The sequence below is a fragment of the Puma concolor genome, chromosome A1 (assembly GCF_028749965.1).
Source record: "Puma concolor isolate L17-30 chromosome A1, mPumCon1.1.hap2, whole genome shotgun sequence".
In the NCBI taxonomy this organism is placed as follows: domain Eukaryota; kingdom Metazoa; phylum Chordata; class Mammalia; order Carnivora; family Felidae; genus Puma; species Puma concolor.
In genome coordinates this window covers 238,527,373-238,541,610 of record NC_141667.1, presented here as the reverse complement: position 1 = coordinate 238,541,610, position 14,238 = coordinate 238,527,373, and the positions used below count along the sequence as shown (strand labels likewise).

The 14,238-nt window shown below is 41.9% G+C and overlaps 1 protein-coding gene across 6 annotated transcripts in view; it reads left to right on the top strand.

Moving 5' to 3' along the window:
* Window positions 1–14,238, top strand: part of SGCG (sarcoglycan gamma) — a 129,257-nt gene that overhangs the window by 50,177 nt on the left and 64,842 nt on the right. The window contains exon 2 of one of the 6 annotated variants that reach the window (XM_086715212.1): window positions 12,006–12,167. The exons of the other annotated variants lie outside the window; for them this stretch is intronic. Coding sequence (XP_086571338.1) covers window positions 12,117–12,167 — 51 coding nt within the window. The 5' untranslated portion in view covers window positions 12,006–12,116. The remainder of the gene's footprint in view (window positions 1–12,005; window positions 12,168–14,238) is intronic. 6 annotated transcript variants of the gene reach the window in all.

The window sequence follows — 14,238 nt, the reverse complement described above, 5'->3', positions numbered from 1 at the left end:
TTTTGCTAGATAGTCACAGTGGCAAAAAACACTGCAATGAACATCACCTGTAGGTTTATCTGTTCCTCGCATGCATCTTGAAGGTGTGAAATAGGCAAGGACTCTCTCCAAGAACAGTAGTTGTAGCTTTCAGTGTGAAATGCCTTCCGCTGATGACTCTCTTTCTCTTTCTAGGCAAGTATTTCCTTCCTGCCACTGCTCTGTGGCCAGTAGGCGCATTATTTATTTCGTTGACCTAAATAAATATTTACATTTTCATGTATTCAAAGAAGTAATATACCAACCCAATCAAAATATGCCTTAAGGGGCACCTGGGTGGCTCAGTCGGTTAAGCGGCCGACTTCAGCTCAGGTCATGATCTCGCGGTCTGTGAGTTTGAGCCCCACTTCGGGCTCTGTGCTGATAGCTCGGAGCCTGGAGCCTGTTTCGGATTCTGTGTCTTCCTCTCTCTGACCCTCCCCCGTTCATGCTCTGTCTCTCTCTGTCTCAAAAATAAACAAACGTTAAAAAAATTTTTTTAATGCCTTAAAATATGTTATTTAATATAAACATTATACATTGTTATTATAAATTATATTTAACTATTAAAAATACCTAAATATATTTAAATTAGCCAAACAGAAGTAGTCATTTCTTCTTTAAAATTTACAAAAACAATATTTTTACGCTATCACAATAGTATTTTGTTCCATTGGACACCTTTATTAATGTGTCGTACATCATCTTCATTTTATCCATAAATTAAATTTTTTAATGTTTGTTTTTGAGAGAGAAAGAGAGCACGAGTGGGGGAGGGGCAGAGAGAGAGGGAGACACAGAATCCGAAGCAGGCTCCAGGCTCCGAGCTGTCAGCCCAGAGCCCGATGTGGGGCTCGAACTCACAAACCGCGAGACCATGACCCGAGCTGAAGTCAGATGCTTAACCGACTGAGCCAGCCAGGACCCCCTCTAAATCTAAATTTTTTATTTTAATATTTTGGGGACAGTTAACTGAGGTTGGAGTCCTCAGATGATATACTGTGGGATCTCTCGGATGCCTCCTGACTAGAGGGCCCTCCACTCACATGCAGTGTGCCCTTCAGTTATGCGGAATGTGGACAGAAAATTTACTAGGGAGGCCAGATTTTAATAGTCCCTTGGCATCAGGGACCGTGAGTTCTGTCAATCATCTTGGCACATGCTTAGCACTCAGTAAATATATCCTGAATGAATAAAGGTGTGCCTTATATTAGAAATGTGTGTGAATTAATTTTATAGACTGTATGTGAATGTAAAGTGACAGTGTATCTACCTTGTGCTCTTGCCTTATATTGTAGCACTGAAAACAAGTTTTGGGCGTTATAGATTTTGACTACATTAACCCAAATTGTGCCAGCAGCTGAGTCCACTTCAAGTTACAATGGCTAACCCCAGAGACCAGCAAATGTTTCCTTGCCATTGCTGCCCCTGTTCCTAGCCCGCACTTTCTCGTGAGATATGGTCAGCACGCATGGCATTTTCTTCGACATTCAGGAACCTGTTGCTAATTCAGGGTGCTTCCGTGCTGCCTTTCAACAAAATAAGGTGAACAAACACACGTTCATGGATCAAAAGGCAAGATGCACAAAAAGATTATTCTGCAGAAAGTGCCAGGGTTTGACCGAAAGACGATGGGTAGACTTTAGGTCATTCTCCTCAAAGTGAGATGCTATAAATGATATAGTTCTCATCTGTGGGTGAGCTTAATCCCTTGCTTTGGAAATACTCCCTACATACTATAAGTTAATTTATCCTTTCATTTTTTTCCTAGTTTGAAAGATTTCTCTGTATAGAAGATTGCAGTTTTGTTTTTATTTTATTCATCTGTAAACTAATATCCTTCCTTGAATACATACATGCCAAGGAAGTAACAGGACTATAAAAGAACCCTTTCATGAGCTTTGGCACCAAAATGATAAAATCAGCTAGAGCTCTCAACATTTGCAGAAAGCTATAGAATTTTTAACATGCAGCAGCTAGTTTCTAATTCTCTACCTGAATGCAGTCACCTACACAGTCATTAGTCTCGATAGACTGAAAACCATAACTTCCCAAATTAGCAAAGTTTAGAAGACTTTCTCTGCTTAGATCCCCAGTGGGTAGCAATGGAAGGTTTATTATCTTACACATGCGATCATTCCAGTCCCCTTGTCCACTCTTCACACTTTAATATTTCTCTATAGAAAACAGTAAAATCAACTATGGGTAATATATTTAAAAATGCCAAGATCAAATTATGGGGGAAGACAAGTAAAACATTACCAAATGAAAACACAAGGATGTCAAAGAATATCGAGACCTCAAACAGAAGTTAAGTGTTGACAAGGGAACTAATCTGAACTCAGTGAAACCAAGCCTTTTACAGCCTTTATGTGCCCGACACGCATCACAAAGACCCCAGATCGTGAGTATCTCACCAATGAGTTCCACTCTTAGCACTGTAACTTCGTGTAGGAGAATTTTACATAATTGCCACGTATGACATCTGTTGAATATAAAGTAATATCAGGACATTGTAGCAACTGATGCTAACCATAAAGGTTCTAGAATATTTTGTGTTGGCCACGATCATAACTAAATCAGTTAGGAATGTGGACATTAAAAGAAATCAGTGCAATAAAGTGACTAATTCCGTTTTTCCTTTTTATACTTTCCTTCCATAAAACTAATATACAATATTAGTTTTAGTTCTAGTGTGCATGGTTATAAAATGACATCCATGAGTCTTATCAGTAAGTATGTCAAAATAGGGCATCTTTAATTTTTAATGACCCACATGGATTTTTTTAAACCTTTATGGTTATTTATTTATTTGTATATAAAATATTTTAGTGCATTCAATGAATGTAATTTTAACAAGATAAGATGAAAGAATCCAAGCTTAAAAAGAAAAAAAAAAAAACACACTAACCCTGGAAGTTAAATTTCTTTAGGTACTTTTTATTTGGGGGTAAAAAAGGATATAAACAATCAGAGCAGAATTGTAGTATTGAATATCAGAATTAAGCTTATAGTTCTATATTGGTTCTTGACCCTCTCAGGAGCTACCCGGGTGAATCTGAAATTGGCCCCCAAACACGAAGGCAGGGAGAGACCAAAGAAAGAGGCAGGCTTCTCCAGGTTGGTAGGTGACAGTTTTTTGTGTTTTTTAAAAATTATTATTTACTTATTATTTTTTTTAATTCCAATATAAGTAACATACTGTGTTATATTAGTTTCAGTAACCTGTAAGTAACCTGTAAGGCACTTTTCAGACTCAACAGTTACGCACATTACACAGTGCTCATCACATCCCCCTGCCCACCTCCCCTCCCGTAACCGTCTGTTTGTTCTGCATAGTTAAGAGCCTAGTTTTCGGTGAGTTTCTGTTTTTCTTTGCTCGTTTGTTTTGTTTCTTAAACGGCACATATGCGTGATATCGTATGGTATTTGTCTTTCTCTGACTGACTTATTTCACTCAGCGTGATACCCTCTAGATTCATCCATGTTGTTGCAAATGACAAGGCCCCGTTCTTTTTTATGCTGAATAATATTCCCTTGTATGTAGCACATCTGCTTTGCTCTTTCATCCATCAGTGGACCCTTGGGCTGCTTCCATATCTTGACTATTATAAATAATGCTGCGATAAATGTAGGGGCACATATACCTTTTCAAATTAGCGTTTTCCTTTTCTTTGGGTGAACACCCAGTACTGGAATCGCTAGATCGTATGGTGGTTCTGTTTGCAATTTTTTGAGGAAACTCCATACTGTTTTCCACAGGGGCTGCACAATTTTGCATTCCCACCAACAGCGCAAAAGGGTTCTCCTTTTTCCACACCCTCGCCAACATCTGCTGTTTCCTGAGTTGTTAATTTTAGCCACTCTGACCAGCGTGAGGTGGTATCTCAGTGTGGTTTTGATTCGTATTTCCCTGCTGAGGAGTGACGTTGAGCATTTTTTCATGTGTCTGTTGGCCATCTGGATGTCTTCTTTAGAAAAACGTCTGCTCGTCTCTTCTGCCCATTTTGTGATCGGATTGTTTGTTTTTCAGTGTTGAGTTGCATAAGTTATTTCCATACCTTGGATATTAACCCCTTATTTTGATGAAGTCCCAATAGTTTTGCTTCTGTTTCCCTTGCTTTGGGAGTCATGTCTAAAAGAACTTTTTCTTTAAAAAAAAATTTTAAGGTTGATTTTTGAGAGACAGACATAGACAGAGAGTGAGCAGGGGAGGGACAGAGAGAGAGAGGGAGACACAGAATCCGAAGCAGGCTCCAGGCTCCGAGCTGTCAGCACAGAGCCCGACGCAGGGCTCGAACTCACAAACTGTTACATCATGACCTGAACCGAAGTCTGGATGCTTAACTGAGCCACTCAGGCGTCCCCTTAGTGATATTTTCTAACGCCTCCATTTGTTAACTATGACATTTTATAAACTCTGAAAATCTGAAGAAAATTTATCGGCACTCACTGCATATGAAAACTTGAATACGTTGTTCTTTCAATGACTTGTTTTCTTCATCTCTAAAATACTTGATGAATACTGGACGATACGTAAGTCCTTCCTGATGTAAACTTTGATGATGCTTTCTCAGGTGCTTTCCTCGTGGATTTTCAATAAGTACTGTTGTCTCATTTTGGCGGATCAAGACTCGTGATCTTGCTTTCCTTGCTTTGGATGGGTAGCGAATGTTGAATATGGCACACCAGCTCCATGGCAATCTAGACTGTGTTCGATTATGTATGAAAAGCTAATGAAGACAATCCCTGCAATGGCTTTGTATGGTTAAATATCTTTTTTTTCAAAGTACCTGGTTTATGCTGGTGGTCGGCAGAATTGTAAGAAGGCTCCCATGACCTCCAGCCCTGGTGTCGTGTTCTGTATAATCCCCTCCCCTTGACTGTGGGCAGGACCTGTGATTTGCTTCTAGGACCTGTGATTTCAATCGAATATGGCAGAAGTGGTGGAATTAAGTCACATTATGTAGCAAAGGCAAAGGCACTTTGCAGATACGATTAATGGCCCAAATCAGTGATTTTGAGTTAGTGAGGAGAGACATTATCCTGGGGAGGCCTGACTCAATCAGGTAAATGGCCTTAAAAGAAAGCCCTCTCGTGGGAGATTCTCCCGCTGGCCTTGAAGGCCTGAGCTGGCATGTTGAGAGGGTCTGTGAGGGGCCCCGTGGCGAGGACGAGGGGCAGCCCCTAGGGGCTGAGAGTGGCCCCTGGCAGCATGGAGACCTTGTTCCCTCTCCTGCAAGGAACTGAATGCTACCAACAGCCCCACGGCCTGGAGGGGAACCCCAAGTCCAGAAAGGAACCCCGCCTAGCTGATCCCTCAGCCGCAATTGTGTGAGACCCTGAGCAGCGCCCAGAATCCTGACCCAGGGAAACGGAGACAGAAGAAACACACAGTGTTTTAAGCTGCTACGTTCCCGATAGTTTGTTACATAGCAGTAGACAGTGAGTACAGTGTTATCCACGATTCAGAGTGTTTCATTTCTCTTTTGCTAGATATTGACAACCAGAAAGAAAACCGAGAGAAAAACTCTAAAAGTACCTAAATGAATTTTCCTGATGATTTATATTCGTAACCACTTAGTATTGAAGACATATTTAATTTTTGACTCTTTGTGTTGCTGGACATTGATATATCTTAAGTAACTGAGGACATAAGAAAAAGATAAGAATATTTGAGCCTAATCTAATACTGTGCCTTTGAACCATTTACTACCTGAGAAATTCTTTATTCAGCAAGTAAATTTATTTCTTTTTGAAAATATTTTATTATGTATCCTCAGTTTTTCACTTTAATAACAAAAATGTTCTTATATGCATTATTAGGATAGATTGATTATTTCAATATAATCGAGGAAATCACCCAATATATGTATTGGTATATTATTATCGTGAAAAGAGCTTATATTTAAGAGTCTCTTTTTTATTTTAATAACTCCTAACTGATGCACACAGATTGCACAGTCCGTTTATTCCCATCAACTCAGGTCATCCTCACAATCACCCTATGAATATGACTTTGACTGACTACACCATTATATATTTTATTTTGGTGATTTCAGCGATCGGCGTACTTAACAAATACCAGTTTCCATGAAAATCAGGGACACCTAAGCCAGGTCGTCAGAGGTCTTCTGCACCCAGTTAGAAGGTAGTAAGTACTGTGAAGTACTCGGATTCGGGGTCCTCGCACCGTGTCCCAAGGAGCCCTAGTGGGATCTTAGGGGACCCGGGAAATACCGCTTTTTCCCCCAGCCAAGTTCAGAACCAGTGGAAAGGAGAAAAAGGAGTCAGGTAGGGACAGCTCAAAATAACATCTGTATTACCGATAAAAGCCAAGCGCAGGGTACAGTTTGGACCTGCCCAAACATCTTGTCCCTCAGAATTAGAGGAGTTACCCAGCAAGTCACGGATAGCATGGGAAACTGCAGACACCCCTCCAAGGGCAGGGACCTGACCACTGTGCCACACTTCCGATCTGCTTTACTGGACGGACAGCAAACTGGAAATCTCAGGGCAAGTAGGATCCTCAGGGACGGAGGAGCTGAGCCAATGGACTGCTTCTTCTCCCAACTCACCAGCCCTGCAGGGCGCTCCTCCTGGCCTGGGGTGCAGAGAGGGGCCAAAGTGTTTCTCTGATGGCAGGGCCCTCCCGTGTACCCCACTTCAGTGGCCTAATGTTGACTTTCCAGACTGCCAGAGAGGGGAGATCAGTCAGGATGTAAGTTAGAAATTGGGGGACCAGGAATGTGCAGGAAAGGGGAGCCCACCCAGCCACCTTGGAGACCTGGTGACCCCTGACCCTGGTGACCCCGGCCTGCCTCTTCAGCTGTTTTAAAAGCTCTGTCTGGAGCAGTCTGAGATGAGGGGACGACTCCATTGTGTACGTCCAGTCCTGTTATGGAAAGTCAATGAGTGGATTCCCTTCCCGTTGAGCCCAAAACCACATTAGCTCTTGAAATTCTGCGGATAGGGGCGCCTGGGTGGCGCCGTCGGTTGAGCGTCCAACTTCGGCTCAGGTCACGACCTCGCGGTCCGGGAGTTCGAGCCCCGCATCAGGCTCTGGGCTGACGGCTCAGAGCCCGGAGCCTGTTTCCGATTCTGTGTCTCCCTCTCTCTCTGCCCCTCCCCCGTTCATGCTCTGCTCTCTCTGTCCCAAAAATAAATAAAAAACGTTAAAAAAAAATTAAAAAAAAAAAATTCTGCGGATAGTTCTCTTTCGACTCAGTGCTTCTGCACACGTTATTCCCTCTACCTAGAACAGCGACACGCACGCACGCACACACACACACACACACAGAGTCTCAGCTCAAAGGGATGTTAACTGGGACTCAGCTCAAAGGGATGTTCCTTGACCATCCCCATCCACAGGCTAAAGCAGGGTCCTCCTATCCTTCTATTTTCTAGGACTCCGATTTGTTTCCCCCGTCATGGCACACATCATAATTTGAATTTGTATACCTTTCTGTGGTTAATGTCTTCTCACCCACTAGGATCGTGTCCGTTAAGCCCAGTAGACTCAACATCTAGCATCTAGCATAAAATCAACACTCCCTAAATATTTCTTGAATACGTAACTGATCGAATGACTGAATGAGAGTATTTTCCTTATTTCCTTCAATTAAATTGTCGTTCTGTATTTTTAGCAAGGGAACAGAGAAGGAGCCAAGGCAACCCAGAATAGGCAAAGGCGATCGAAGAGCAGGATAATCCGGTTGCTAAAGTGCAGATTAGGGAGGAGGCTGGAGGGTAACATCACACGGGAGTGAGGGCTGTCCCGCTCAGTGTGCGTGACAGTTCCTGGAAAGGTTACTAGAAATAGATCTTGTGAAGCCACTTCCCAAAAGATGCTGGTTAATGGCGTCTAGAGTGGGGCTCAGGGTTCTCCCAGGGACCCGAGTCCAGGTTGTAGACCAGGTTTGGGAACACATTGCCTTAGGGTCATCTAGAGTTCAGATTACTTTCAGGTAATACAGTGTTACTTACGTGGTGTCACTTGTCCAGATTTCACGTTGTTTCCTAAAGCCCATCATTCTTAATGGTTGATGCCGAGATGTGTCGTAACGTAGAAGCATTCTGTTCCTTAACTGATGGAATGAAAACAGAAGGAGGAATACGCCTGAATGGGATCATGCGGAGCAAGACATCGCACTTTGTCTAAAGAGCAGTCGACTCATCACCCGTATCTCAGCCCTGGTCTTCCTGGCAAATACGTCGAATAGCATTTATCAAATAGAATTCATTCAAAAAGAAAAGATGATGCATAAGCTGTTGAAATGGAAAGAATTCTTATCTGTGTCAGGCCTTGCTCATTTATTGAAGAGATCAAGTTCAGTCAAAACAAAAGTTGCTTGTCCGAAAATACTTTCTGCTAGAGTATTCCAATATTTGACAAATGTTTCGTTAGATTGGGCAGAGATTTTATTTAAAAATATCTTACTGGGCACCCAGGTGGCTCAGTCGGTTCAGCGTCTGACCCTTGGTTTTGGCTCAGGTCACGATCCCAAGGTTATACGATCAAGCCCCACGTCGGGCTTCGTGCAGGCGGCGTTAGGATTCTCTCTCCCTCTCTCTCTGCCCCTGCCCTGTGCATGCTTGCTTTCTCTCTCTTTGTCTCTAAACACAAATACGTGTTTAAAATATATATCTTACTTACTGCAGTAGCTGAGTGGAAAAAAGAATTTCTATCATATGTTCAGTTACTGATATGACAGTATATATATTTTTTAATTAATTTATTTTTTTTTTTTAATATGTGAAATGTATTGTCACAACAGTATATTTTAAGGTGCCTCTGTTCAGTGACAAGACTTTGCCCACGGAAATCACTGGGGGCGGCAGGCACCCACAGGTCCCCTGGGGCCTACCAGGTCTGCAGGTGACGTTGTGCTCAGCCTGGCCCTTTGTCTGCCAAAAGCAGTGTGGTCTCTGCCCGCAGGAAAACAGCAGGTGTAGGGGTGAAGGCGGTGACATTTCACGTGGCCCGTAGATCGTGGAAGAGATTTCCACTTCTTCGCTGTACCTGTCTACCGTGGTGACATCTCCCTCCACCTCACAGAGTTTTACCCTCTGACTCCCACCTGCCTTTACAGAGACCCGCGCTCGTGGGGCGAGAGCAGGTGGCCTCCTGTTCTCCATCCCTGCCTTCCAGAGCCTGGCCTCCTGGTCGTTGCATCGTCAGGGAGCCCATATTGGCTCCTTACCCCCCCTCCCTCTTTCCCACTCATTTTTCACACCAACGGAGATTCGGATTAAAAGAAAACCATGACGCGGTGGCATTTTCAAGCAGCACCTTGACATTTTCTCAAGTCATTTACAGCTCTCTAAAAAGAATTACACGACATCGGTGCTTACCAGTCTAAAAGGCAAATTGAAATGTTTGATTTGTGTCTTAGTCATAATCCAGTGGGATTGATCCAGAGGTCACAGGCAGTAAGAACGCGTAGTAACTTAATGGCATTTTCTTTCTAAGAAGACAAGCTATTAGTGAGCCGGGGTGGAGGGGAGGAAGATACACCTAGAGCTGGTCCAACTGCACAGGAATTTCACTGATACCACAGTGACACAAGTCCCATTGTCACCGGTGTCTAGAGATGTGCATGGCACTGTAGTTTTCGTTTTTATCTCAAGGACATTCCTTCAGTTTTCCTTTTTATTCTAACTTTTCCATGAGTGACTTAAGCATATTTTAACGATTGGGAAATAAAGCAAGAGCACCCAGTCTTACAAGCCTTAGGTTCTTGCCACGCCTGGTGGCAGTCAGTCATCCGCTTACCCCGGGCACCAGATCCACGTTCCCGTCATGGGGAGTATCCCAGCACAGTAAATGTGCTCTAGATGCAAATGTATCCACATGCTTCCCTTTCCCACTAATGATGTAAGACCGATAATGCCTTTGGGCAAATAGTTTGTTTTTTTTCTCATGAATGCTAATGAAGAGAATATCTTGTAATTAATAAACCCACCTAGTCTCACTCACTTCTTGAAGTGTTACTTGTTTAAAAAAGAACAAAAGCCCAATTTTTACCAGTACTGGAAGACGGAAAGAACATTAGCTTAGGAGCCAGACTAGATAAGAATCTTGGTTTTAATTAGGATTATGTTCATCCGTGATTTTCTGATGGTGCACACGCACACAGTACTGTTTGCAAGTGTGTGTGTGTGTGTGTGTGTGTGTGTGTGTGTGTGTGTGTTTCAATATAATTTATTGTCAAGTCAGCTGACATACAATGTATACAGTGTGCTCTTGGCTTTGGGAGTAGATTCCCATGATTCATCGCTTACAAACAGCGCCCAGTGCTCATCCCAACAAGTGCCCTCCTCACCCACTTTCCCCTCTCCCCCACCCCCCATCAAACCTCAGTTTGTTTTTTGTATTTAAGGGTCTCCTGTGGTTTGCCTCCCTCTCCATTTGAAACTATTTTTTCCCCTTCCCCTCCCCCATGGTCTTCATTAAGTCTCTCAAATTCCACATATGAGTGAAAACATATGATCTCTGTCTTTTTTGGCTGCCTTATTTCACTTAGCATAATACCCTCCGGTTCCATCCATGTTGTTACAAATGGCGAGATCTCATGCTTTCTCCTTGCCAGGTAGTATTCCATTGTCTATATAAACCTCTTTTTAAATTTTAATATTTATTATTTTTGAGAGAGAGACAGAGAGCAAGCAGGGGAGGGGCAGAGAGAGAATAGACACAGAATCCGAAGCAGGCTCCAGGCTCCGAGCCGTCAGCACAGAGCCCGACGCGGGATGAGATCATGACCTGAGCCAAAGTTGGACGCTCAACCGACTGAGCCACCCAGGGACCCCTAAACCACATCTTCTTTATCCATTCATCAGTTGGTGGACATTTGGGCTCTTTCCATAATTTGGCTATTGTTGATAGTGCTGCTGTGAACACTGGGGCGCATGTGCCCCTATGGATCAGCACTGCTGTGTCCTTTGCATAAATTCCTAGTAGTGCAATTGCTGGGTCGTAGGGTAGTTCTATTTTCAGTTGTTTGCTATTATTTATGATACTTAAATGCTTGGTTTAAATGTGGCACAAAATTACGAAATCCTTGGGCCAAAGTGTTTTTTACTTTATTCTGTGTTGAGCACAAAATGAATGTCATCCCGTTAAACTTCTCGCTGTAAAAATATGGGGAAAGTCACACTCAGACAATATTATCATTCCATGGGTCAAATATGGGTCTGAGCATGGACGATGTGGTTGATACTAGTACAAAGAGCAGGGGGTTAAAACCATCACTGAAACAAAGGTCTGTGTGGTCAGTAGTCACCTTTGCGATAGAGCCATAATGCTTGGACTGTATGTGACTGTCAGGTGTGAAAGTCCGACCAATTTCAGACATTCTGTCTACAGAGTTTGAGATAACAGAATTTCAAGGATGACCATACTCAAAAAAAAATGAGACACAGAGAGGGGGACCATTTATCTACTGTGTCTTAATTAATAGGAGACTTTTCACCGTCCTCCTCCATAGCAATCTTTCTATGACAAAGTTCATTATTGCCATTCCATTAAGAACCCTTTAAAAGTGAACTTGAGTCTTTCTTATCTTTCTGTCTTGGCCCAGATTGAGTCCCACACGCTCCGAGAAATAGTCTCCAGTTTCTCTATTAATCATGCCTCGTTCTGAACTCTCAAAGTTGTCTGTACTACTGGTATATTTTTTTTTACGTCAGAGAAACTTTCTGAGGGGCCAGTAGAGGTTTTTGTTCTGTTTTATTTTAATTCCCAGTATCACAGTGCCTTGTACGGAATTTAGGTACCCAGTAAATACTTGATGCTCCTAAAAAACGAGAAGAAATGAAAGATAATTTCCGCACATGTGTATGAAATTAGCAACGACCAAGAAAAAAACGGCACAAATTCAGTACTAGGTTGATTACACAAAATTACTATAGGATTTGCAGATGGGTGGATGGATGCAAAACTACGAATCAAAAATTTGCTCATCTATTATGTATTTTGTTCATAGACTCTGATACTGAGTGGACCATGACATTCGCTCACAAATTCTCAATTTCTTTGCAAACGCACTTGGATAAATAATGTGTGTCCTTAAAGTTGTTTCCCCAAATTCTCTGAGATGTCCGCGTGGTGGTATAACATTGACTTCTCTTCGTATCCAAATGTCCAGGTGAGTGGTAGCAAAGGCATCTGATCTCTAGGACACTTCCCAGCTGTGAGTTGTATAAAACAATATGGACTGATTGATTTGATGTAGACTCCTCCTGTTGGCCAGCCTGGTACTCTGACTTTAATCCCCAAATCTATACTGCTTGAGTCACCTGGTCTGAGTATTCCCACACTACTGGTAATATATGGAGAAGCACATTCAGATATTCTGGAAATTTGGTTTTAATGCCAGGATAGTAGAAAACGATGATGATGATACTGATAAATAACTTTGTGTAGTGCTTTAGAATGTATAAAGCACTTTCGAGTGTATACAGCATTATAAACATATCCATATATAACGTCTCTGTATAATGCCACCTTTTCCAAATAGCAAATTAAGGAACTACCATTGAGGGTATTCCTGATATGAGCAGGTTTAACTAGATTTCTCTCCCCAAACACCCGGTTTTATGAACACCATTTATAGAATGATCTGTTTTTTGCTTTTGACAATTTTTATTACTTTTAATGTTTGTGAATTTTGTATGCAGTTTTGAAAGAAAGAAGACTTGAGAAAGAAACAAGAAATTACTCCTAACAGAACTATCTAAAAAAATTTTTTAGCATTTATTTATTTTTGAGAGACAGAGAGAGACAAAGCATGAGCGGGGCAAGGACAGAGAGAGAGGGAGACACAGAATCCGAAGCAGGCTCCAGGCCCTGAGCTGTCAGCACAGAGCCCGACGCGGGGCTCGAACTCACGGACCGTGAGATCGTGACCTGAGCCGAAGTCGGATGTTCAACCAACTGAGCCACCTAGGTGCCCCCGATTTTTAAAAAACCTTTTAACATTTATTTAGTTTTGAGATAGGCAAAGCATGAGGGGAGAGAAACAGAGAGAGAGAGAGGGACCCTAACGGAACTATCTAGATATAGCTTGGTATATTTGCATAATGCTTCCTTTATCATATAATAGGCAGCTATGAATAGAATCTGCTTTAGAGCTATATGCTTCCTCCACCTGTTTATTGCTTCTTTGGACAATGTGTTAGGACCCAATTTTCATTATGATAAGCTTATTATTGTTTTCACACATAGATAAGAGGGCAAAGTCATTCCTCCTTCCTTTTAACTTTCCAGGTGTCCTTAGCACTATGACCTGATTATTTTTGTCTTTGCAGTATATGGTGAATAATTTCAAACATAGAGCCTGAAAATACAAAATTCTCCATGAAGTTGTATGTCATCTTTACAAAGTACCACGCTGATCTTTTCTCATGTTTACAGTAGTGTTATCTATGCTACTCAGTGAACACACCATCCAGTCATTCTTGGCTCTTTGATGTTCCTTCATTTTCTTCTTGTCTCTCAAACAGCTCTGCTCTTACAGTGGCTTCTCTCCTGTTTCCTTCCCTGGGTCGTTTTATTAACGCTACGAGGTAGAAAAGAAGCCAGTCTATGTGTTTTTTCCTAATACCTTATCTATGCCACCACATACGAGGCACCGCTCCATAAACATAGGTGTTCCTTAACTTGAAGTGTCAGAAATTTAAAAATTGTCTGAGATCACCGGGTGAGAAAATAAGAATTAGAATTTGCATCCATTTCATTTCATTTGAAATCCGCCCTTTTTTCACTGCACCACACACATGGGCTATCATAGATGGCGGTAATAAAAAGAAATAGTTGACCAGCATACTTCCCCTAACATGATAGCGAATATTTACCCGAACCAGCAGCCAGAAACATACTTGATACTGAAGCCCTAGAGGCATTTCTGTTGAAGCCAAAAACAAGAGAAGTGTATTACTGTATGCTACCCTTTTATTTTTTGAAATATTGTCAGTACAGCAAGGCAATCTGTTAAATAAGGCATTGAAATAGTTAAACAGCAGATGATTTGAGGGAAAAGAATTACTTGCAAATAGTTACCATGTTGTCTTATAAAATCCAGAAGAATTAAATGCAAACCCCCGAAACAAATACGAAAGTTTGATATGTTGAGTAATAAAAAGAGGTACAAAATGTAGTGTCTAACACCCACTCATATTTTAGTCCAAACTAGTTAGAAAATGAACTAGAAGAATCAC